The sequence below is a fragment of the Mixophyes fleayi genome, chromosome 5 (genome assembly GCF_038048845.1).
Source record: "Mixophyes fleayi isolate aMixFle1 chromosome 5, aMixFle1.hap1, whole genome shotgun sequence".
Lineage (NCBI taxonomy): Eukaryota > Metazoa > Chordata > Amphibia > Anura > Limnodynastidae > Mixophyes > Mixophyes fleayi.
Window position 1 is genome coordinate 245839648 of NC_134406.1, and position 26067 is coordinate 245865714.

The 26067-nt window shown below is 39.3% G+C and overlaps 2 protein-coding genes across 5 annotated transcripts in view; one reads left to right on the forward strand and one right to left on the reverse strand.

The window, feature by feature from the left end:
• Positions 1–14198, forward strand: part of TMEM67 (transmembrane protein 67) — a 50641-nt gene extending 36443 nt beyond the window's left edge. For 3 of the 4 annotated variants that reach the window (XM_075213789.1, XM_075213788.1, XM_075213792.1), the window contains 11 exons: positions 1204–1290; positions 2396–2492; positions 5124–5257; positions 7045–7185; positions 7262–7342; positions 10648–10764; positions 11272–11388; positions 11487–11591; positions 12848–12950; positions 13716–13858; positions 13949–14198. In XM_075213789.1, the coding sequence (XP_075069890.1) occupies positions 1204–1290; positions 2396–2492; positions 5124–5257; positions 7045–7185; positions 7262–7342; positions 10648–10764; positions 11272–11388; positions 11487–11591; positions 12848–12950; positions 13716–13858; positions 13949–14029 (1206 nt within the window). In that variant the 3' untranslated portion in view covers positions 14030–14198. Of the gene's footprint in view, positions 1–1203; positions 1291–2395; positions 2493–5123; positions 5258–7044; positions 7186–7261; positions 7343–10647; positions 10765–11271; positions 11389–11486; positions 11592–12847; positions 12951–13715; positions 13859–13948 lie in introns of those variants that run through there. The other variant, XM_075213790.1, reaches the window with a different exon arrangement.
• CDH17 (cadherin 17) overlaps positions 1–26067 on the reverse strand; it is a 322180-nt gene that overhangs the window by 128967 nt on the left and 167146 nt on the right. The gene's annotated exons all lie outside the window — the stretch shown is intronic.

Sequence of the window (26067 nt, forward strand, 5' to 3'; positions counted from 1 at the left end):
ATTTCTGCGATGTGCATGATTTTGCAGTGCAAGATGGCAGCATTTGCAGAGAAGCGGATGTTGTATAGTCCAAGGGGAGAAGTTAGGCAGAATAAGGCAAGTAAGCAATTTTGAAAAAGTCTGCTCAAGCAGATGAAATGTATCGGCAATAGACTTCAGGAAAGGAGCTGCGATGCTTTATGTAAAGTCCGTGGTGCACATTTAAACAAACTCTGAAAAAAACTGGCACAGCAAGCAGTGAGTACACAATATTTGGACAAAGAATTGTGAGTGATCACCTCGGTTATATAAGCCCAGAGTTTATTACTGGAGAAAATATTGTATCCCTGAAAAGATCTCTGGGATTAAATATTGCTCCCCGGTTGTGAATTGAAAGATGCGTGTTGCTGTACCAAGTTGTACCTGGCGGATCCATGTGACCTATTTGTGGGAATTGGATTTCATTCCATGGGTTCTAGAGATTCTTATTTCCTAATTATAGAACTGGAGAACTTTTTAAAAAAGATCCCTATTGCCTCGTTGTTGTTGTTGTTGTTGTTGTTGATCAGCTTGCATTAACCCCCACTTTCATTCATTTAAAGAGCACACAATTCATCTCCAACTGCTTATAGATGAGTTTTTTTTCATATTTGTTTTTGCTTGTGTACTATTCTGTGAGTATAGTTTATTTGTTTATATGTCTTATATAGACGATTATATAGATCATTAAAAATTTGTTTTTCACTTGATTTTTAAACCAATCCTTTGAAGTTCCAAAGTTTGATATCAATTGTATTTATTACTAATAATATTTAAAACTATTATATATAATATTTTCTTATTGGTATGGACAAAATTGCAATCGCCTAAGCAAACCAGTGCAAAACCAATATGTTTTGCTTTGCGCTTTGTAAAACTATCGGAAGCTTGGCAGATATTTCGTAGAAGGGTGTGAGCATAGAGAAGGCCCTATCCATCCTGTTGTAGGCGACTGCACAGATCCTTTTGTGGCCTAAAATGACTGATAAGATAGGGCAGTAGTTGGCAGTGAGGTAGATAGATTACACACTGCAGCAATCCTGTCAGGACATGGATCCTTTAACATAACTATTTGTGAATATTTCCAGATGTCTCTTCATGTTGGATAAAGAGTTAATTTGGGTTTAGTGACATATACAATGTAGCTGTGTGTTAATACCTTCCTCATCTTTGTATGTTTTACAGGGCCAGCAACATGTGTCTGTCCTGCTGCCTCTACCTAAAGATGAAAAAATCTTTATAACTTACGTATCTTGTGCTTTTGCCCTGAAGGTATGTAATATTCTTTACCCTGTGTTATTGCTCTATGTCTGTATAGTGGAAGCCACACGCACACCAATATCGGTGGCGATATCAGCAAATTGGCCCGGAAAAACAAAGTGAGTGTCCCCAAAAAGATTGCAGTAGTCGATATTGATACTTGTTTGCATCATCATCCTCATTTATTTATTTATATAGCGCCACTTATTCCGCTGTACGTAGAACTCACTCTCTGTTATTCGCCGATCACCATTATAATGTGCAGCCATACTAACCCGCTCCCATGTAATCGCTGAAAAGTTGGATCTGTCTAATCTGTCCATCTACATGTGGGTAGATCTTGTCCCAGTGTTCAGGCCCTGCTGCACGGAGGGTGAGGAGAGGCTGTTATCTTACCTGGCTAAGGGCACCCACTGGGGTACATTTACGAAAACTGACACACATGTAATATCCCATATCCAATCAGACTTTTGTCTTCATTCTCTCTACTGTGCTACAAAAATGACATTAACAATCTGATGGGCTTCTGTGGGTTACAGCACCTTACTTTGGGGGTTTTGCAACTTAAATTTCAGTTTAGCTAAAGACGTTTCCTTGCCAATAATAGTACTTTGTGTCCCCTTTCCAACATTTCCTGTATTTAGCATGGTGCTAGCTCTCGCTTGCAGCCAGGACCTTTGCTATTCACCCTCTGCGCTGAACTGCAGCTCTAAAGCTTTCAGTTAGTCCCGATGTGTCAGTCCTGCTACGGGCCCCGGTGCTGTATGTAAGTGACATAACCCTTCTCATTACATATGGGGACTGCTGGGGAGGGGCCCCCACCAAACTATTATTAGTGGTAAGGAAATTATTTATAAAAATGTATTTTTTACAGTGGAAACCCCAATTAACTGCTCCAGTTTTCATAAATCTCTCCCAGTGAGTTTAGTTTTCACGTGTGGTCCAGGAAGGATAAACGTTTAGCTATCAAATTTACATTGGGGTGTACAGAAAATACATTTTTTAATAGAGATCCCTTTACGTCGCTTGTCTTTCCCTACTGTCTGAGTCATTTTGTTTGTTTGCTGTCCTACTACTGAATTATACTCTCAATGTGTTTGTGTAAAATTACTTTCAGGCACTTCAGTTCCTGCACACTCTCATCTCGCAGCTTAACGTTGATATTTTCTTCATTGACTGGGAGAGACCCAAAAACAGATCCCTCAAATCTGAAGGTCAAAATGCTTTACTGTGTTTTTACCATATTTTTATTAATACTGTAATTTTTTTCAATTGGAACAACTGTTCGTAACTATGCTGCTAGGCCTACCTGTTATGTATATGATATATTCTGATGCTGACAATGTTTCTGGTTTGTGTTATGGTTAAACTATTACTTTTGGAAGACATGAAAATTCTACACCAGGGGATAAATATATAAAGCTGCGGATTTAAAAAGTGGAGATGTTGCTTATAGCAACCAATCCAAATCTAGTTATCATTGATTTAGTGCATTCTACAAAATGAAAGTTAGAATGTGATTGGTTGCTATAGGCAACATCTCCACTTTTCAAACCTGCAGAAAACTCACAGCTTGATACATATACCCCCAGGAATTCTTCACCTATCTAAACCATTAGCCAAATGAATTCTGTAAACCAGCTCTGACTCATTGTTCAGTTTAAAATTGCAGAGTTTCTTTCCTTTTACATACTTGCAATAATATATAGATTATTATGTAATCATTAGGAGAACGTGGACATTGAATGTTTGCACAGTGACTATAAATAGCATTCACCACATTTGCAGTTTACACATTTTACTTTCTTACATCAAGTGATCAAAATTGATTTATTCAGAAGTTCTTACCACGAATCACTGTAACATTCCCTGTAATGTCAAATAAAAAAACAATTTGAAAGCTGTTTCTTAATTACATATAACGTGACAATATTTGATTTACATAAGGATTGACCTCCCTTCTTCCTTGGTAGAAACACCTTCAACTGTAATTACAGCGTTATATAAATAGCTGCTGATGATGATGATATTTGCTCTATCCATTTCTTTTTGATACACTTGATCGTGCTCCCGGGGATATTAAAAAATCTTTGAAGTTTCATATATTTCCCCTGATTAATGCTTGTAAATAGTGTTTTCTCACATTATCTTGAAATGCTTGATAATGAACAGGAAATGCTCTAACCCAATACGGGACTCCTCTCAGACAAGTGTATTTATGTGTATTTATTTTAAATGACTTGAAACACTTTAATTGTACACAGTCAATTAATTGACCAGGATTTATTTTGTTCTACCTTAGCAAAATTGTGGCTATTTATATCATCAGTTTTTGCAATGAAAACAATGCTTTAGAGTTGTTGTGATTTATTTGGCCTTACAGATTATTTTGTGTTGATCAATAGTAAGAATTCTCAAATAACCCCATTTTGAGTTCATGTTATAGGAGAATAAGATGAGAAACATTGCAAAGGGGTGTGAAAACTTTTTATAGTCAATGTACGAGTAAACCCATTTCATCTCATATCTGTTCTTACTGTCATTGGATTGCTAAAATGAGCTACATAAACTCACACACAAGATCTGTTTTCTCAATCAAAATAACCAAATGAGTGGCCAACCTGATTGCTCGATGTGAACTTTAAGGACCAAAACAACCAAATCATCAGTGACACTCAATCAGAATTTTTTTTAATAGGGCAGAAAGATTGTTGGTGTTTATTTGGGGGTCAACACATGCTATGGTGTCAGCACAATTAATTTAACCACACATTGTATGATCCGAGCACCCAGTCTATCTACTTGCCTGGATATCATTGACATAAACAATGATCAATTATTAATTATCTTTAAAATCTTTATAAAGGTGCCTGTAATTTGACATTTCTTTCCTACCATTGGGGGACACTGCAAGACATTGGGGTATAGTAGGTGGGACTAGGAGTTTAGGCATTTATCAACTTGTTTGTTCCTCATACTCCTCCCCTACTATGCCCCCCCCCCCCCCCTCTCCAGCTCAGACCTCAGTTTTTTCTAAGTGCCTAGGAGATAGGTCACTTCTGTATTTTTGGTACTATCTCCCAGGCACTTAGAAAAAACTGATGCCTGAGCTGAAGAGGGGGGGCAAGGTAGGGGAGGAGTGTGAGGAAAAAACAAGTTGATAAGTACCCAAACTCCTAGTCTCACCTACTATACCCCAATGTCTTGCAGTGTCCCCCAGTGGAGTCAGAGAAATGGATTTTACGGTGAGAAAAACCTTCTTTTTGTAGCCTTGGAACAGTGCGTGAAATTAAACATTGGTCTTGGTAGAAACAATCGCTACTTCTGCACATGCTGGGAATCTTTACAAAATAAATGTTTGTCCGCTTTGCCATGTTGAAATTTTGGTGTGTGAGTGCGGTGCCACAAACCACCAATTTCATCTAAATTTTACATTACTGTGTGCAATTTTATGACCAATGCAATGCAAAACAGAGTTTGTGGCTACTATTAACCTCCTGATTTTGTCTAATGTACACGTGAACTGATGGTGCTGCCTACTCTGTTGGTTTATTCTCTGTGCAGAGAGGGAAAGTAATTTCTGCAATAAAAATAGGACCTATGTAATTCTCATCAGCAAAAACAGTATTTTTTATTCAATTTAGCTTTTAATTTAAAAAAATCACAATAATATTCTATACGAAGGTTCTCTTTAACCGAAACCTTAAGTATATGTTTCACCTATTTCTAATGATTGATTCTCCTTAATGAATGATATGATATTGATGTACAGATAGGATGGGGAGTTGATGATCGCTTTACGTGCTACATAATGTATCCAGTTTGAATTCCTTTTTTCTGTGCAGGTGGTGTAAAGACTGTCCCTGCACCCGTGAGTATCTGGAGAACGTATTTCATAGCTAACGAGTGGAATAAAATCCAGACTGTGCGCAAGATCAATCCCCTGTTCCAGGTTCTTGTTGTGCTCTTCTTCCTAGAGGTAAATGTCTTTAGTTTCATTGTTATAGGTAAACTAATAAGTAAAGTTTATACAAACAACAGATACCACATACAAGGGGGCGCGTAACCCTATTCTGTATATAAAGTCACTTAGCAAGATTAATTCACACAGAGTCCAATGTACAGGAGGCAGCTAGTTCCAAAACAGATGGTAAGTCTGGAAAATCTATAAAGGAATAAAGGAAACACGGCGCCACATAATGTATTACCACAATATTAATGAGTAATGATGTGAGAGAAGGTAAGGTGTGATAAATCAGATACACACTCAAGAATTGTTACAACTCTCCAATATGAAAGATGGAACCGAAATGGTGATTAGAAATATACACACGTGACAACACACTGTATCCAATGCCACAAAAAAATCACCAATAACCATATATCTGCGTACCAGATAGTAGAACTAGAAGATAGATATATATGCTGAAATGATGTCTCCAACGCTGCAAAGATGTTGCCAGTAACGTCACTCATCCAAATGAATTATCTCGTTAGGACTGGAACCTCAGCATCATAGGAGCAAAAAAACTCAAATAGTGTAATATTGTAAAAATCTGAATTTACTAAAAGACGGTAAGTAACACACTTACATAAAAACACATAAAAGAAGCATATAATGGTATCTTTTGGTACTCATCTGGGATGCATTCAGAGACATATAGATAGATATCAGTCAATTGTAGATGAGTCTCCACAGCACTCCCGCCACGCTGGTACCACGATATCCAAACAATAATAAAAGTCCTCAGACACTCCTCAACGTGTTTCGTCTGCTAAATAATCAGACTTCATCAGGAGGTAAAGATGAATGATCATCTTTACCTCCTGATGAAGTCTGATTATTTAGCAGACGGTTCTGAGGACTTTTATAATAAGTAAAGTGCCTGTTACATAGACATAGGAAAGATAATAAGTCTCTCTTCTGTGTGGTCATACTGTTTTTAACTCAGTCCTTACCATATCTGGAAGGATGACGTAATTCATTGGTCGCTACACTAAGGGGGCCACTAGCCCCCCAACACTATGTTTGCTTTCACCCATTCCACCAAGCAGGGAACTATTCGTTTTTAACAAACCCCCGAGGGTCATTTAAATCTACTTTATTACAATCGCCATTTAGTACCATTCATCACAATATACCACGGTGTTAAATTATTTTGTTTTACATATAGCTCTTTATTGAGCCTCCCATGTATGTGATACAGAATAAGCGCAATGTCGTCTCTCTAGTAATAAGACACCTGGGGCCTGAGTCATTAAGGAGAGCAAAGCAAAAGAAAAATGAGTAAATTTTATCCTGGACAAACCATGTTACAATGCAAGGGGTGCAAGTTAGTTTATTATTTTGCTCGTAAGGAAAATACTGACTTTTCATGTAGCACACAAAAAAAGGGGCATATTCAATTAGCTTTCGGATTCGCGGTAACCCTATGGGCTGCGAACAAAAATCCACGTTATTGCGGTAACGTATTACCTTTCGCGGCTGTTCCGGCGCGTTACCGCGAATCCGAAAGCTAATTGAATATGCCCCAAATACTTATAATTTTATTTTTACCCAAAAATGTAAAGTTAATCTAGGAAATGCCCTGCCCCGACTATAAATCTGTCCCTGCATTTTAAATTTACCTCCCCCTCCAATGCAACATTGTTTTGCTCAGGTGTAAAGTTACTCCTTTGTCTTTGCTTTGCTCTCCTTAATGACTCAGGCCCCTGGTGTTGGAGCTGCTGAAAGAGTTTTATAACAACCATTTGCTTTACTTGCAGATTGTGGGTTTTGAAAACTTGGCATTACGGGATTCCTCCTCCAGCCTCTCCAGAGACGCACAGGATTACATTGCTCCGTGGAGCCGCATCCTGAGGCATGGTGTGGCCACGGCGCTGTGGCTTGCCATCGCGTGTTTACAGGTACGCTAAGGAGCGAAAGAGCTTTACACATTGAGATATGGTCACGTTATAATAACAATATTCCTTATACTTTCAGATTCTCTTTTTCTCTGGAGTCTATGAAAGATTTGTGGAGGACAAGATCCGGCAGTTTGTTGATTTATGCTCCATGAGTAATGTAAGTAATCCTGCTGTTTGATAGTTAATTTTAAAGGGACTTAAGTCCTATAATTTTATTTTGTCTTTGCATGTGTCTCATGTAAATATTAAGTGATGACTATATATATATATATATATATATATATATATATATATATATATATATATATATATATATATATATATATGAGAGAGGGATAGAGATAGATAGAGATTTATTTATATATATATATATATATATATATATACAATTAGTGTGTGTGTGTGTTTTCTTTACCTAGTTTCTATGATGGCACTGATAAGTCTGTTTGTGGAGACCACCATACAGTTCCATTGTTTTCTTTCTTGCCTCCCAAAGCTCTCCTGTCAGTATAACGTGAAGTACGAAAATCCTCTCAATATGATTGGGGCACAACTTTCTGTCTGACAGTGGCTCTTTACAATTGAAGCTTATGATTCTGTACTATTAAGTTAAAATTATCAGGTGAACAACATTAAATATATAATACAAAATATTATTTTCTCTAGTGCACAGGATGTTTTCTAATGAGATCTGGCCAGTTGTAGTAATAGGTTTGAAGTAGGTGAAGCACTGAGAGTGTAGAAGAATGTTTGACTGTCTGACCCCAAATCTAATTACTTCATGCAAAGCAAAAGAAATTGTCTGGATAAATATCTTTAACGCGCATGAGGATTGTTATCAAGCATAAGAATGTAGCTCTTCCATCCTGCTTTACTATTCACAAGGACATAAAACTGTGCTCATGTTAAACATGTTACACCTTAGTCTCTTGGACTTTGCAGTGCATTATATTACCAATACAGCCAAAATGAGGATGAACAACATATTAAAATGCACATCCAGTTTTATTCCCTGTATTGATGCAACCCCCATTCTTTTTCCTAATGTGACCGCTTGAGGGGAACCGGTACCATCTCCTGGGGTAGATGGTAGTGAGCAGCAGCAATGAAGCCAGTTTTATTAAGCAGAGAAATAAAGGAAAGCTTCAAAATAAACATCTTGTCATCCGACTCTGACTAAACATTTGTCTAACAGCAGGATCACTGGTAACCTGGAAGACACGTTTAACAGTCCACTCTCTCTCTCCATCCATAACACCAGAGACCCTTACCATATTCTCCCACAGCTGGGAAACACACTTTGGGAAGCTTTTATCACACACATCCACAATTTCTCTGGTGTTTTAATGCACCCCATGCAGAAAGCCCGGGAAACATCCCTTTTCCATTCAGCACTAATCCAGTGACTCTGTCACACTAAATATTAATCGGTTACTTATCCCTACTACAGAGATGTGAAATTCGTGTATCTTACACATGATTGGCACTGTTACGGAATTATAAATATCAATTTTATTTTTAACATTTTTATACAGAGGAGACTCTGATGGCTCTTCCCTTTTGCCATAGGATTCCACTAAAATGTCTTCCCTATCTTCTGATTTATCAAACCTTGTATAAAGAAAAAGTGGAGATGTTGCTTATAACAACCAATCAGATACTAGCTATCCTTTATCTAGACTGTACTAGATAATTTGTAGCTAGAGTCTGATTGGTTGCTATGGGCAACATCTCCACTTTTCATTTTGGAAGGTTTGATAAATCTACCTTGCGCCCCCTGTCCTCAGCCCGGGGTTATTCCTGGTGACACAGGATTTGGTGTCAAATTGAAGCTTTAAACGCTGCTTTTATTAACTTTTCTAGGTGGATAAGAGCTCAGAAAACATATTTTTGCAACTTCTTCTCCCATGTGCCAAAGGAATAATGTTCTACCTGTCTGCAGTCTGTCACTTTGGCAGCGAATGAGCTCTCATTAAGACCATGGAAAGGAGCAGTGTTCAAGCTATTCTACATGACACCCTGATAATACAGACCAGGGACTGGCTGGTAAAGTCTAGCCCAGGGGGCGAGTCTCTGTTCAGCAGCCTATTGGGAACATTTTAAAGGAAAAAAATGCAGGTAGTCCAGTGCAGGTAGCTAACTACTGGACCAGCCCAGGGAGCAGATGCCCAGCCAGTCCCTCATACAGACAGTATATACCAACAATAACTTTTACCGTATATACTCGTGTATAAGCCGAGTTTTTCAGCATATTTTTGTATGCTGAAAAAGCCCCCTCGGCTTATACACGGGTGAACTTACCTGGTCTCCGGTCCCTCAGCTGTTAACTTCCGCAGTGGAACGCATGTGCGTTCCACTGACATGAAGTTTTGCATTTGGAACTCAAGTGCTGAACTTCCTATGTGTATTCCACTGCGGGGGTAAATAAAAGGCTGATATCTCTCTCTCTCTCCTCTCCTCCCCTCTCCTCTTCATTCTTTGGTTAATTCACAAACCCAATGATCTGCAGATGCATCAATTTACATTACAAAACAGCACCCTAGGGTATTGCTTAAATTATCTTTGATTTATTTATGTTAGGTTGTACCCAATGATTTTATAATCATTTATGAATGTTCCTTGTCATGTACTGTTCTTTATGCTTTTGCTAAAAACTAATTCATAGATTTAACCTATCATTTTTATTTAGGTTTTAGCGGTTAAATTTGCGCTGTTTTTCCCTGTTTTTTTCTTTACCTAGTTGGAGTTGGCAGGTGATTTCCAAATGATCTTGTCTTTTGTTTTGTGTTTCCATGTGCATAGAATCCCTATAGAAATGTTTGAGTTGTCAAATCATTTGTTAAGACTGTGATTATCCTGATTGTTTAAAACTCTGACTGCAATTACAGTAATTAAACAGAAGTGAGCTTTTAAAAAAAAAAAAAAAAAAAATACCATTAGCTGCTGCATTTCCCACCCTAGGCTTATACTCGAGTCAATAAGTTTTCCCAGTTTTTTGTGGTAAAATTAGGTGCCTCGGCTTATATTCGAGTCGACTTTATATTTGAGTATATACGGTATTTTTAACAGATTTTAAGTGAATTTTATATTGATTTTGTTTCAGTGGTAGATAAGGCTTCCTTTTGGTCACCTTTCACATGGTTTTGTTTTGTTTGGATTGTATTGGATAAAATAGTTAAAAGTGACGTATATTGTCTGACTCTTATGTGCTTACCTTCTTCCACAGTTATTTAGTTACCAACTTTGTGGAGCGCTTAGATGTATGTGTATACATTAAAAAAGAAAAAAGATATACTCTAATAAGTGATGAGATAATGAATGTGAGACAAATATAAACGTGATCTTGGGAGCTGTCACAATACCTTGACAATTGTCTATGAAATGTTTACTTGTCCACAGTACACCCCCATATATATTCATAGATTTGTAGTAATATGCTCATTATTGCTGTCCACTTTTCAGATCTCCGTGTTCGTTTTGTCACACAGATGCTATGGGTACTATATCCACGGTCGCTCAGTCCATGGACACTCAGATACCAACATGGAGGAGATGAATATGAATTTAAAGAGAGAAGCGGTAATTGTATTGAGTAATATTGGGTATATGCCAAGGGTGGACAGAGTCCTGTAGAATTCAGGAGTCAGTCAGTCAAATCCAGGAGCCACAAGATCTTTTAAGGGACAAGAGAAGATGTGCTTTCATTGACCTAAATAGAAATTACCCCCAAATCTAGGCACCAGCAGTAATTCTGGATTTCATTATCATTTTGTTTTACTACCTTTTCCCTCTCACTATTGTTCCTCTCTTGAACTTTATTGGTCGTTCTCATGGACAACCAGTAAGTGACAAAAAAGTATATAGATCCCATGGGTCCTAAAAGCTTACTAACATTAACTATTTGCCCAGGCAGTCTAAAGGCCCTGATGTTGGACAAGACAAGTGTGGGGGCGGCATTGGTATACAGTATTTAACACCAAACTGAAAAGTTAGCTGAATGTTAACTTGCACACATGAGCCGCCATGGAGTCATCAGCATAACTGTGATTGTGTTTCCATAAAATTAATGTCTTTCCCTATTTGTAGGAGAATATGTGCAGTCAAAGAGGGCTACAGCCAAACATGGATATTCAGACCTTTCAGATTTCCATCTCCAATCGAACCAGGGCACAGTTTGACCGGATTCATGATAATTTAACAAAGGTAAAGATGAGCATAGACTTTTGTACAGTATGGAGATTTACCACTTAGTCTACTTTTACATTGGTCACTGGTTGAAAGTGTGTTTGGTTTAATTTCAGAACCATGGACCTTCTCGGTTTTTACAGAGCTCATCGACTATATCGGAGCAGAGCACAAAGGCTTACCACACCATGAATAAGTTCCTTTGCTCATTCATTGACCATGTATGTGCCATGTTTCACAGCATTCCTTCTTTTGAACCTAAAACCATCCCGCTTCCCAAATATCCATCTTTTCTGTGTTGATGTATGATTTATAAGGTCCCTCTTGGCTCTCAGAAGCGTATACTTCATCATCCTCATCATCACCCATTTATTTATATAGCGCCATCAATTCCGCAGAGCTGTACAGAGAACTCATTCACATCAGTCCCTGCCCCATTGGAGCTTACAGTCTAAATTCCCTAACATACACACACAGACAGAGAGGGAGAGAGAGACTAGGGTCAATTTTGATAGCAGCCAATTATCCTACTAGTATATTTTTGGAGTGTGGGAGGAAACTGGAGCACCCGGAAGAAACCCACGCAAACAGAGAGAGAACATACAAACTCCACATAGATAAGGCCATGGTTGGGAATTGAACTCATGACCCCAGTGCTGTGAGGCAGAAGTGCTAACCACTGAGCCACCGTGCTGCCCATATTTGATTATATTTGATTCCAAAACGGGACATGTCTTGTTGTGTTTTAGCCGTGTTTGGCAAGTTGTGTTTAACCACTTGCTGACAGTTTGTCGTAGATTTATTGGGGTTGGTAGCAGCAGATCTCTGAGACACCATTTATTTACTGTGGCTCTTAATGGTGACCAGATCGGTGCCCAGCTGCCAACACACAGCATCCAAAGTACATGCTGTGTGATGAATGCAAATGTGCTAATTTCTACATTAAACCACATGGGAAGCCACGAGGAATTACCCGGCTGGTAGCTCACCAATAGGAGCACAAGGGAACTCAAGATCAAATCTGCCTTCCTACTTAAACTACTAAATCCAGTGTTACATAGCTTTATTTTGTTATTACTCTATATAGCGCCAACATGTTGCACAGTGCAGAGAATGTTTATTCATTTACATGCACCTAAATGCACCCACATCTACAAACGCACTAGTGCTTATTTTAGTTAGAAGATTTACCTAAGTTTTGTCCATGATTGGAGCGCCCAGAGGAAACACACGCTGACATGGGGAGAGCATACCAACTCCATGCAGATAACACCCTGGTTGCTTTCCAACACAAGACCCCAGTGCTGTGAGCTAGCAATACTAACCACTATGCTGTTGGTCTGCATTAGACAGCTCATGCCTCATACTAGACCCTATAGATGTAAAGCTTAGAAGTAAACTTTTCCTATAGTGCAATGTCTTCTATTAGTGACTCATTCAGAACAACTTAAGAGTACCCTCCTTTCATGTACTATAGGCTTTTAAAGACATGGACTACTTTGTGAAAGATAAGCTGCTTTTTGAACGCTTGCTCAACATGGAATTTATGGAGCCAATGGACAGAAGTATCTTCTATAATGGTATTGTATTTGTAGTCTGTCTTTCTCCCCTTTAGCTAAAAAGAATAGCCACAGATTCATACTAGGAAAATTGGAATGGGAATGGCTGTATGTATGCAATCACGACCTCATCTATACTGATTATGCCTATAGAAGATTTAAGTCACATTATAGTAAAATAATTTGATTTCCACAGACTCAGATGATAATCTTTTTTCTTGACTTATGTAATCCTCCTTGAAACATGTCTTCCCGTACTCACATGGAGTGATTATTTTAAACAAGTTGGTTATTTTTTACCAAAATGCCTAGACATGGCTCTGCGTATAGGCCCAAAATGGGCAATAATTTCAATGAAACTCTAATTGTATCGATCGGACTAAGATCTATGTTATTTCAGAAGTATGTTTTGGCTGAAGACTGATCAGTGAGTATGTGCAGTTATCACACGAATTGGACCCCAAGTGATCTAGTCATTTTATCTAATCACCAAAAGACTGACTTATGTGTGTATCCAAACTGGACCTGTGTCCAGGCATTTTGTACTCTGACTCTCTATAGGCAGTTTTAGACATGTCCTTTTACAGTAATGCACATTCTGTTGTTCAAGAATACCAGATTTTAAGGGAAAGCTCAATTAATCACAGTAATGTCATGTAATTGAACTTACCACCCATTGACATACTTTTTGTAGCCATAGATAAAAGGTGGCTTGTTACCAGCCCAGATGTGAATTGTTCATTTTTCTCAGTGATCTGACTGTGAACCTGTTTATCTACACCATAGATGAAAATCATTCTTTCAGTGAAGTTCTGTTCCACGGTCATGAATCAATGCTCCTCATCTTCGATAATCTATTTTTCTGTATTGTTGATATCATGTCGCAAAGCTTTGTTTTGGCTGCTATTATCACCTACCTACAACATGAGGTGAGCTGTTTATAATAAATACCTCTGAGATCGGTACTTTTACTTGGCACAAATTCTTTTTCTAGATTCAAGTGCTTTTTCCTTTTTCAGTGTTTCCGGCTTATTCGTGCTGCTGTGGGGAAGAGGAACTTGGCGTCCAAAACTCTTGTAGATGAAAGATTCCTGGTTTAGAAATTGGCAAAAGCTTTTCAGCAGATGACACCATAGATCATTGTTGTAAATGTTATTTTTGTATCGAAGATAGCAAAATATTTTTATGAACTTCCAATGTTTTTATATTTGTTGCTTAAATAGCATATTGTTTTATATCGTTAAAGAAAAAATAAACACATTTACTCTAGTTTTTTTTTTTATTATTGAATTATTTTCTTTTATGTTATGGGATGTTATAAAGCAAAAACTACCAGTTTATTTTAGTTGGTTTTTTTTATAAATGAAATTCATCACAGTTTCTTTATGTAGAACAAAATGAAGAAAGGTTACTTTGTGATACATTATTGGATAGAAAATATTTTCTAACAAAATGTTGCTGTATTTCTCTCAGTTTTGTGGTAAATTCACCACAGCTGCTGCTATTATTATTATTATTATTTATGTATCACAATTATACTCCGTAGCGCTTTACAGCTGTTGACAAACACAGTAATAAAACAAGACTAAGTATTAACAGACAGACAGAGCGGATAAGGCTCTTAAAGTGCCTTAAGCTGGGTAAACACTACAGAATTTTCCACCATCTTTTTATGCCGATCGATTTTACATGCGATCGATGATCCAATCGCTCGGTCCATGGACTGCATACACACTAGCCTTTGTTAGGACGATAAAGGGAAGAGCAGCTGTCCCGTTAGCGACTTTTTACAGCCATGTTGTCGTGAGCAATGACTGTAATTTCATACTCACTGTTGTGGATCGGTCGGAAGTTTATACACACTACACAGCGGAAACGAGATTGAAACGAAAATATTAAACGTTACGACCAACCAAATGAGGCAACAATCGTCCATTTGGGCAGACTTTCGAACATCGTGTCACTGCACACACTGACCGGACTTTGGAACAAGCGGTCGTATGTCAGCTGGTTGAGCCGATTATTGGACGAAAAACCCTGTAGTGTGTACCCAGCTTTACAAGAGGGTAAGACTCACAAGCGTACAATCTATAGGAGTTTGATAGTGAGGTTACGTGCACTTGGATTAGCCAGATAACAATAGGGAAAAGTGCTTAGTGGGACTATATGATCCAGTCAGGGGTTTTTGAATATAGAAGGAGAATTAATGCAAGTATGAATGCACTGAGTAGAGTGTCAGTAATTGGATAAAAGCAACTTGGGTTGGTTCAGACGGTGGCTCAGGAATTTGGTAAGCTTGCCTAAAGAGGTTAGTTTTCAGGAAACGCTTGGAGGCCAGGAGAAAGTCTTGTTGTGCAAGGATGGGCATTCCCAGTGGGTGCAGCCTGAACAAACAATCCTGTAATCGGGAATGGGCGAGGGTCCAATAGATTGTGTGAGAAAAGAAAGAGTAAAACGAGTGTAGACAAACTTCTCAAGATGCTTGAAGAGACATGGGAGCTGAGAGATGGGAGCGTAGTCAGCAAGAGAGTTATTTTTGTTTTTATTTTTCAGCATAGAAGTAATCACCGTTCTCATTACCACCGTCTTGCTCTCCCAACAACGCCCGCCAGCAGATGGCACTGCTGAGTAACAATGATTTCTTATTTCATTCACTGCCTTCAAAACCTAGGTACCCTCCTTTCAGCACTCTGGTACAGTTATTAAATACTGTATTGTTGACTGTTGGAATGCTCTTTTGCAAATTGAATTTCTTTTTTTTATCTTTCTAGCTTCCTTATGAGCTTCTGAGCCATGTATTTGTATCACCAGATTGTAGTCTGCTTTTGTTGTCCTTGTATATGACACCAAACTGTGCTTTTGATATAATTGTATTCAATCCAGAGCATTACATAGACATGTCATATCCAAGGTCAATGAAAATATACACATGACTGCAAACCACAGATAGTTGAGCATAGATGGCATGTATGAATGAATTAATTTAATCTGAAGGCAGAGAAAACCTTTATACTTAGTTTTGTGCATGTATTTGCCATTTATAAAACTAAAAGCAAAAACAGGGTAGTTATAAAAGATCTACAGGATGGAATTCTAACCAACATGTATTGATTTTGTATTATTATTATTATTATTAATATTATTATTATTATTATTATTATTATATAATTTTTATGGCCAAGACCAACCTTATGAAATTGTGAACCAAGTGATGAGAATGTTTTTTGCTTAATAAATGTTTTTTTTAACATACTATTTCTGCTGAGCTGTTACTTAAGTACTAATAGTAACTTTTAATATTTAGTATATTTCACTTCATTCCAATTTTATCTTTGTTTATAGTAAACCATATGTTAATTCATGTCATGTTTATGTATTTGAAATGACCAAATGTATCTATTGCATGGCATTTTGTTTATTTAACCCGAAGGGAAGCACTTAGGGTGAAGAGAAGCACTTAGGGTGAAGGGATGCACTTAGGGTGAAAGGAAGCACTTAGGGTGAGGGGAAGCACTTAGGGTGAAGGGATGCACTTAGGGTGAAGGGAAGCATTTAGGGTGAAGGGAAGCACTTAGGGTGAAGGGAAGCACTTAGTGTGAGGGGAAGCACTTAGGGAGAAGGGATGCACTTAGGGTGAAAGGAAGCACTTAGGGTGAGGGGAAGCACTTAGGGTGAAGGGACGCATTTAGGGTGAAGGGATGCACTTAGGGTGAAAGGAAGCACTTAGGGTGAGGGGAAGCACTTAGGGTGAAGGGATGCACTTAGGGTGAAGGGAAGCACTTAGGGTGAAAGGAAGCACTTAGGGTGAGGGGAAGCACTTAGGGTGAAGGGATGCACTTAGGGTGAAAGGAATCACTTAGGGTGAAGGGATGCACTTAGGGTGAAAGGAAGCACTTAGGGTGAAGGGATGCACTTAGGGTGAAGGGAAGCACTTAGGGTGAAAGGAAGCACTTAGGGTGAAAGGAAGCACTTAGGGTGAAGGGAAGCACTTAGGGTGAGGGGATGCACTTAAGGTGAAGGGAAGCACTTAGGGTGAAGGGAAGCACTTAGGGTGAAGGGAAGCACTTAGGGTGAAGGGATGCACTTAGGGTGAAAGGAAGCACTTAGGGTGAGGGGAAGCACTTAGGGTGAAGGGATGCACTTAGGGTGAAGGGAAGCATTTAGGGTGAAGGGAAGCACTTAGGGTGAAGGGAAGCACTTAGTGTGAGGGGAAGCACTTAGGGAGAAGGGATGCACTTAGGGTGAAAGGAAGCACTTAGGGTGAGGGGAAGCACTTAGGGTGAAGGGACGCATTTAGGGTGAAGGGATGCACTTAGGGTGAAAGGAAGCACTTAGGGTGAGGGGAAGCACTTAGGGTGAAGGGATGCACTTAGGGTGAAGGGAAGCACTTAGGGTGAAAGGAAGCACTTAGGGTGAGGGGAAGCACTTAGGGTGAAGGGATGCACTTAGGGTGAAAGGAATCACTTAGGGTGAAGGGATGCACTTAGGGTGAAAGGAAGCACTTAGGGTGAAGGGATGCACTTAGGGTGAAGGGAAGCACTTAGGGTGAAAGGAAGCACTTAGGGTGAAAGGAAGCACTTAGGGTGAAGGGAAGCACTTAGGGTGAAGGGATGCACTTAGGGTGAAGGGAAGCACTTAGGGTGAGGGGATGCACTTAAGGTGAAGGGAAGCACTTAGGGTGAAGGGAAGCACTTAGGGTGAAGGGAAGCACTTAGGGTGAGGGGAAGCACTTAGGGTGAAGGGAAGCACTTAGGGTGAGGGGAAGCACTTAGGGTGAAGGGATAGTGTTTCTGCTGGGATTATGGATTTGATTCCGATCATGGACCTATCTGTGTGCATTCAATATGTTCTCCCTGTTACTGTGGGTTTCCTCTCGTGCCCAAAAAAACAAGCTGGTAATTTAACTGGCTGTTGACAAAAACGAGTCCTATATTTGGTTTGTGTGACAGAGAATTTAGACTTCAAGCTCAAATGGGGTACTGTAGATAAGCTGACTTGTTTTTTACCAATTTATTTGGCTTTATGCTTAGCCCTTAGTATTACACTACTGAAACAGCAGGTGCCAGCATAGTGCATTTTTAGGTGAACTTATTTGAAGGCATGTTGCAGCATACTGAAGGAGCAAATTGGGGCTTTTGGTACAGATGCAATAATCCGTTATTGTGCCATAAATGGTACCAAAATTTTAATATAATGTCAATTTTGCAGACTGAGACCTTTTGCTGTATGATTCACATTGTTATATTGGAACAGTAGTAATGAGATCAGTGCTTAGCAGTAGTGTGAGCTAAGTCTGGGTTACCATAAAGCGAAAGTCAACAAGCCAGTACTGTTCATTCAGCTAATCTATCCGGCAGGGTATCGTCCGCACAGCCTGTCCGGCAGGGTATCGTCCGCACAGCCTGTCCGGCAGGGTATCGTCCGCACAGCCTGTCCGGCAGGGTATCGTCCGCACAGCCTGTCCGGCAGGGTATCGTCCGCACAGCCTGTCCGACAGGGTATCGTCCGCACAGCCTGTCCGGCAGGGTATCGTCCGCACAGCCTATCCGAGAGAATAACATTTATGGTTATACATTATACATTTATATACATTTATGACACTCTTATGACATAAAGCATGCAATAATATCGGAAACCTTTATATTGGTGACTTATTATTCCCCCTTGCAGATGTACAATCGTGGGCTTTTGATGTCATTAATACAGTGTTTTTGTAAAAAAAAAAAATAACACATTTTTTTATAAAATGCAAGTGCACACAGTAAAAAAAATGAAAAACAAAAGTGATTGACTTTGTTGCATTATACAATTTTAAGGGATGTGAAGTAAGTGTTCCCAATATTTCAGGGAGGGAGGAACATGGATTGACTCCAAACTGAAGAATTGTGGATGTTTCAAATTAATAATTCCTGGCAAAGTGCCTCCCAGCTCATATTGCGGATTCAGAACTGTCCAATAATGGAAATAGCAACTGTTTAATAGATCATGATAAGATTTAGCTGAAAATCCCTCACAATCCAGTTATAGTCTAGGCACAAGGCAGTCTTTGATATAAAATGTACAGGGAGACCCAACAATAGAGAAAACCCAACTCCTCACCCCACTTCCAAGTTGTTTCCCAGTATAAATGCCCAAATATAATCCCCCTGTCTAACATAAACTGATTTTCTGTCATTTTTATCTGAATGTCTAGAATTATTTTACATTATAACACAGTAATATTGTAACTTCAGCACAGATGAAGTGAATGACTAGACAGGTCAGTCATATCCAGCCCCGGTTCAGTCGTACCCCTTAATTTGATCAGGAAAGATATTCAGAAGTGGAGGTGTTTGACATTGTGCTTACATTTGCTATAGAGCGGAGGAATGATCTCTTTATCGGTCATTTCAGACCCAGCCCAGCTCACTCTGACCTTCAATAGATTTGAAGATAAAAATGAAAGAATTGTAGAGAGGCAGCAGCTGAAGGGGCCCTATAGCTGGCAGAATGATGCAGTATGGAAAGCGAGAGAGGAAAAGGCAATTGTGACTGCAGAGTGTTTGACTTCTACCAGTTCCACATGTTCTGCTGGGACAGGAAGGTGTTAAAGTAATAATTTAATTTCTTCTGCAAAAGAAACTTTAAGAATAAAATTATATCATTGTTTATTTACAAAAGAAAAGCTTGCGCTGTGATAATATCACTCTCATTTTCAGTCTCTGAAAACTCTGGTCTTTTGACACCAGACAATTACTTTTAGTACCAGCAAAAGTAGGTTGTACTACAATTTACAAATGTCATATTAAAATTGGCTGAGAAGGTATATAGGCGTATCTTGATCCTTTTAGCTACCCAGGATGCAATGGAGACTTTGAAGAAATTTGTGCAAGTCTTTGTTCATTATCTCTGATTAGAAACATCTGTTCTTTGAATTAACTCCTTCATTCCTGTTCATATCCCTCTCATCAGCTCACACGCAAGGATCCATTTGACATAATAATACCACATCAAATATTAATGATATACTAAAATAAGATAAAACAATGTAAATATTTTCATATTAATAAATTGTCTTCATCCAAAATAAAATATCTTTGACAAAGGTATGCTGTGTGCTATTACATATTGCTTCTTCATCTGCTCTGCATGTAAAAGTGACATCTAAATCCTATGCAGAACATGCTGACAACTTGGCTGGACATTGTGTGGATCAGGGAAGGAATTAACAGTAACAAAACTCTAAATCATAAAAATCAAAACTCTGGCTTTGTAAACCTAGTATTTAAATTAGTAAAATGGAGACTTGACTGTGCAAATACGGAGGCATCTCCTACGCCCAACACTTGTAATGCACTTGTATGTATGGAAAACCAGAAAAGGTTTAATTGACCAGTAGGAAATATTAATGACACACAGCCTCACTTCCCTGAGAATGCAGGGATTAATGTTACACTGACTGACTGATTGTATTCCCACTTCAGAACTTTCACTTCACAGTGCACCCAAGTACCCAGGGCCTGGCTGGCAAAGTTTAGTGCAGAGATGAGACTTTGCTCAGCAGCCTATTAGGAATAATTTAGAGGAAAATAAAAATGTAGGTAGCCCAGTGATCCAGCCCAACGTCGCCCAATATGGCACTAGCCCGGGGGCCAAATGCCCCTCAGCCCTGCCTGCCCCTGCTAGTAACACTGTAAGAGCTCTCTTTCATTATTTTACACTGTTCAGGTTTTCTTCTAAGATTCTAAAAAATAGTATAATACATACTAAATATAGTATAATATAGTATAATAAAAAATACTATAGCTTCATTTGTCTTAAATGAATCATGCAAGGGAGGGGACATTGGGACTTTCTTTATCCAAAACGGGACAAGCCAGGATTTCCATTTTTTTTATTTCCCTAGGTCCACTCACCCCACTCTACATTGCTGGAGAAGTCCATGTGCCAACATCCCATTTATCATAGACATTTATTCTCCCGGTAAGTTAAATGAACTAAATTACTTTTTATGTTTTATGTGCCATACATAATGAAAAGAGTGATGAGAAAACCAAGGGAAGCCTGCAGCCCTGGCATCTTCGCCACCCTATGCCCGAACCCATGTGACTGTTTCCTAAGATGCTTTTCCGGGTCTGTAACTGGAAGGTGCGCGATGTAAGACATTAAGGGCCTGATTCATCTAGGAACACAAAGTGAACGCGTTTTTTAACATCGAAAATTGTACACCTGTATTCAAGTAAAAGAGGATCTTAAGAAACTTTTCCATTTGAATACGGGTTTAAGTACGCTTGGGCTATATGGTACTTGCTGTATGCAGACACATAGGACACAGCAGAATACGCACAATGCATATGTGCGATATAAAGTTTCATTAGAACGCAGGTGAAAAAATAATATTAAATACATTAACACCTCTTAATACTATAATCATTGATAAAAATATTATATTTTTTATCATTGATTTTTCTCCATGAAATACATATTTCAGGATGTTCTTAATCCCTACTGTACATTTTAGAGTTTGTCTTAATTGGAAACACATGTTCTAGCATGAATGTGCTTCAGTCATCACTATCAATCCGCACTTAATGAAAAATATGTATAATGAACTTAATGTATAATTAAGTTAAAGAGGCAGTATTATAATAGGACAATATTAGTCCATCATTAAATTAAGGAGGGTGATATTATTTGACTGGTAACAGGGGCAACACTCATACTGCACATTTGTGGCACTACAAGTGACAGCATACACATGGGTGTAAGTGCCACAAGTGTGCATTACAAATGGTACCCCAATCATTAAATAATAAGTGTTGCACTGCTATAATTGATTGTTGCTGTCAAATATTATTGCTCCCTTAATTTACTTACAAAATAATATCGCCACCTTATTTATACAATATTGCCACTTTAATTTAATTATGAATTAATTTTGCTCCCATAAGTTAATCATACTTACCTACTTTTGAGACCAGCTGTCCGGGAGGGGGTCCGTCGAGGGGGCGTGGCCATGTGTGATGTGCCGTTAGGCTCCACCCCGTCAATCTTAGGAAATGCTGGCCAAACGTAGCAGGCGGCGGGGCCACGATGCCGCGGTTAGCCGCGCCCACACCTTCTACAACAACGGGGAGATGCTGGTTCCGGGATTTTTGCCTGCTCTCTCGGGAGTCCGGGAGAACTCCCAAAAATTCGGGAGTCTCCCGGACATCGGGAGAGTAGGCAACTATGAAGTTAATTAGAAATTCATTTTACCCCTTTAATCAATAAATAATGCTTGCCCCATAATTCATAAGTTAATGCTGCCTCCTCTTATGAAATGAATGGCAAGTTAGCTCAAACAGAAATGCCTCGTAGAGCAATCTTGCCTATCAGAACCACCTCCATTTTTCTGGCGGTTTCCCGTCAGTTTGCAAAATCACTCCATGATACATCCCCCGCTTCGCATTCTTATTATGGCTAAAAGTCTGGACGTCGTTTTGTAATGTGGCCAATTTCCAACAGTTTTCTACCTGTTCGACCTTTCATACATCTGCGGTTTTCACACCCGCCAAACAATTTTGCACCTTCCAGTTGTACTTCAGCATTGAAGTGCATTTCGTGGGTGGCACAGTGGGTAGCATTGCTGTTTCGCAGTGCTGGCGCCTTGGGTTCTATTCTGAGCAGGGCCCTCTATGTGGAGAGTATGGTCTCCCCGTGTTTGTGTAGGCTTCCTCCCAACATCCAAATAAATACTGGTAGTTTAATGCTAGTGTGTGTTTGTTGTAAGCTGCAATGGGCCAGGGTATGATGTGAATGATTAAATGTTATCTGTAAAGTGCTGCACAATATAGTGGAGCTATATAAATAAACATTAATAATCATAAACATGACCCAGTGTAAAAAAAATCTTCTAACACACAAAAGAGCCAAATGTAACTCACCCTCATGATTTAATGAAGCTATTAATGAGGCTAAACCAAGCAGAATTGTAGAAGAACAATGGAAAATAAAGGGGTAGAAAAATGTGCCTCTGCAGATTTTTTGATCTTCGCTTGGTACACTTCTAGATTGTGGAGGTGACTCGAAAGAGCACAGGGTAAGTGGGCACCTTGGGCCTGAATCATTAAGGATCTTAAATGAAGAGATATCTTATTTCAGTCTCCTGGACAAAACCATGTTACAATGCAAGGGGTGCAAATGAGTTTTCTGTTTTGCACATAAGTTAAATACTGACTGTTTTTTCATGTAGCACTGATAGCTTATATACTTATAGCTTATTTGTACACTGAAATTTAAAGTTGATATTTGTGTGCTACATGAAAAAACAGTCAGTATTTAACTTATGTGCAAAATGGAAAACTAGTCTGCACCCCTTGCATTGTAACATGGTTTTGTCCAGGAGACTGAAATAAGATACCTCTTCATTTAAGATCCTTAATGAATCGGGCCCCTTGTTGTGTGCTGGGTAAACCATCCAGGTGCAACTGCGCAAACCCATCCAATTTCCAACAACATGCCAGGGGAATACAGAGACAGAATCAGGAATGAGTCTGATCCAGAATAAGTGAAGTTAGTGTGTATCAGACAGTAGGCTGAATGTAACAAAGGAGGCATTTCTAGGTCCACACTGACTCCTCCTGTGTTGTCTGGTCAAAACTAGTTACACACCGGCATGTTTAAGTTTTAAATAGCTTGTCTTCATGACCTTTCCTTCTCAAAGTTATTACACTGTAGACATGCTTCAAGGCAATGCTAAGCAGTGCAGTGTGCTTAGTCCCTTGTGCTCCGACAACAAATGATTAAAGCATGAGCTAAACAATTATTAACATAAATCATTCTGTTATGAATAGACAGAGCTAACAGTCACATGCATTGCTAGAATATATTGTATACAGAGGCACTTCTAGTGCACAGGTAGCTTTGCAAATACTGTGCTATGAACCCTAGCAACCAATCTGTTTTATAGGTGCGTGCTTAGAGTCTTAGCAGCTTTTGTTGCCAACATTCAAAACAACAGAAGCACAAATGAGCTGAGCAATATATAATGTGGACAGGATTACAACAACCTGAAGCCAATCAAAGCATTAGAAATAAAACAGCTGCACAGAATATTTCTGGGCAATCATAGGCCAATATGTAGTAAATCTCCATATAAACATTATCAACACAGAGCACTGTTGCCTAAAGATTTTGGTGTCAATTGCATCCCTATATGAAAGACACTTCATATACCCAACATGTTTTAAAATGAGCTAAAAAATCACAGTGTACAGTCATGGCCAAAAGTTTTGAAAATAACACAAGTATTGGATTTCACAAAGTTTGCTGCTTCAGTATTTTTAGACCTTTTTGTTAGATGTTGCTATGGTTTGCTGAAGTCAAATTAAAAGCATTTCATAAGTGTCAAAGGCTTTTATTTACAATTACATTAAGTTTGTGCAAAGAGTCAATATTTGCAGTGTTAAACCTTCTTTTTGAAGACCACTGCAATTTGCCCTGGCATGCTGTCAATCAACTTCTGGGTCACCTACTGACTGATGGCCGTCCCCATTCTTGCCTAATCACTGCTTGGAGTTTGTCAGAATTTGTGGGTTTTTGTTTGTGCACCCTGCTCTTGAGGATTGACCACAAATTCTCAATGGGATTAAGGTCCGGGGAGTTTCCTGGCCATGGACCCAAAATTTCGATGTTTTGATCCCCGAGCCACTTAGTTATCAATTTTGCCTTATGGCAAGGTGCTCCATCATGCTGGAAAAGGCACTGTTCATCACCAAACTGTTCTTGGATGGTTGGGAGAAGTTGCTCTTGGAGGATGTCTTGGTACCATTCTGTATTCATGGCTGTGTTCTTAGGCAAAATTGTGACTGAGCCCACTCCCTTGGCTGAGAAGCAATCCCACACATGAATGGTTTCAGGATGCTTTACTGTTGGCATGACACAGGACTGATGGTAGCGCTCACTTTTCCTTCTCCGGACAAACGTTTTTCCAGTTGCCCCAAACAATCTGAAAGGGGATTCATCAGAGAAAATTACTTTATACCAGTCCTCAGCAGTCTAATTCCTGTACCTTTGCAGAATATCAGTCTGTCCCTGATGTTTTTCCTGGAGAGAAGTGGTTTCTTTGCTGGCCTTCTTGACACCAGGCCATCCTCCAAAAGTCTTCGCCTCACTGTGCGTACAGATACACTCACACTTGCCTGCTGCCATTCCTGAGCAAGCTCTGCACTGGTGGTGCCCCGATCCTGCTACAGAATCAACTTTAGTAGATGGTCCTCACAACTATTGAACCTCTCTTCTTGAAGTTCTTGATGATCCAATAAATGGTTGATTTAGGTGCAATCTTACCAGCAGCAATATCCTTGCCCGTGAAGCCCTTTTTGTACAAAGCAATGATGACTGCATGTGTTTCCTTGCAGATAACCATGGTTAACAGAGGAAGAACAATGATTTCATGCACCACCCTCCTTTTCATGCTTCCAGTCTGTTATTCTAACTCAAACAGCATGACAGAGTGATCTCCAGCCTTGTCCTTGTCAACACTCTCACCTGTGTTAACAAGTGAATCCCTGACCTGATGTTAGCTGGTCCTTTTGGGGCAGGGCAGAAATGCAGTGGAAATGTTGTTTTGGGATAAAGGTCATTGTCATGGCAAAGAGGAAGTTTGAAATTAATCGCAATTCATCTGATGACTCTTCATGACATTCTGGAGTATATGCAAATTGTCAGCATAAAAACTGAGGGAGCAGACTTTGTGCAAAATATATACACAATATAAAACTATGTTAAGTGGCTGGAGCTGCCTGGTCTAGGGCAGTGAATGGAGTTTTGTAGACAGAAACTGCAGCATCAAGGCAGGGCAGGTGTAGGAGAGAGGATTGGAACAGGTAATACTGAGAAGAGGGGATGAGATCAGGTGCTGGTGTATGCACATGAATTTGTAGGCACAAGGTAAGAGAAGCTGTTGATGGAACAGAGATGGGAGAATTCCATGGATTGTTCATTGCGATTAGTAGGAGATGATTGGGAGACCAAAGGAAGTGAGAGGAGTTTAGAGGCAGCAGTGTCAGGAAGGTTGTACATGGTGGTCAGCAGTGTCAGGAAAGTTGTACATAGTTGTCAGGAAGGTTGCATATGGGGTGCTGAGGTCCCCAAGAATGAGAGGGGTACATCAGTG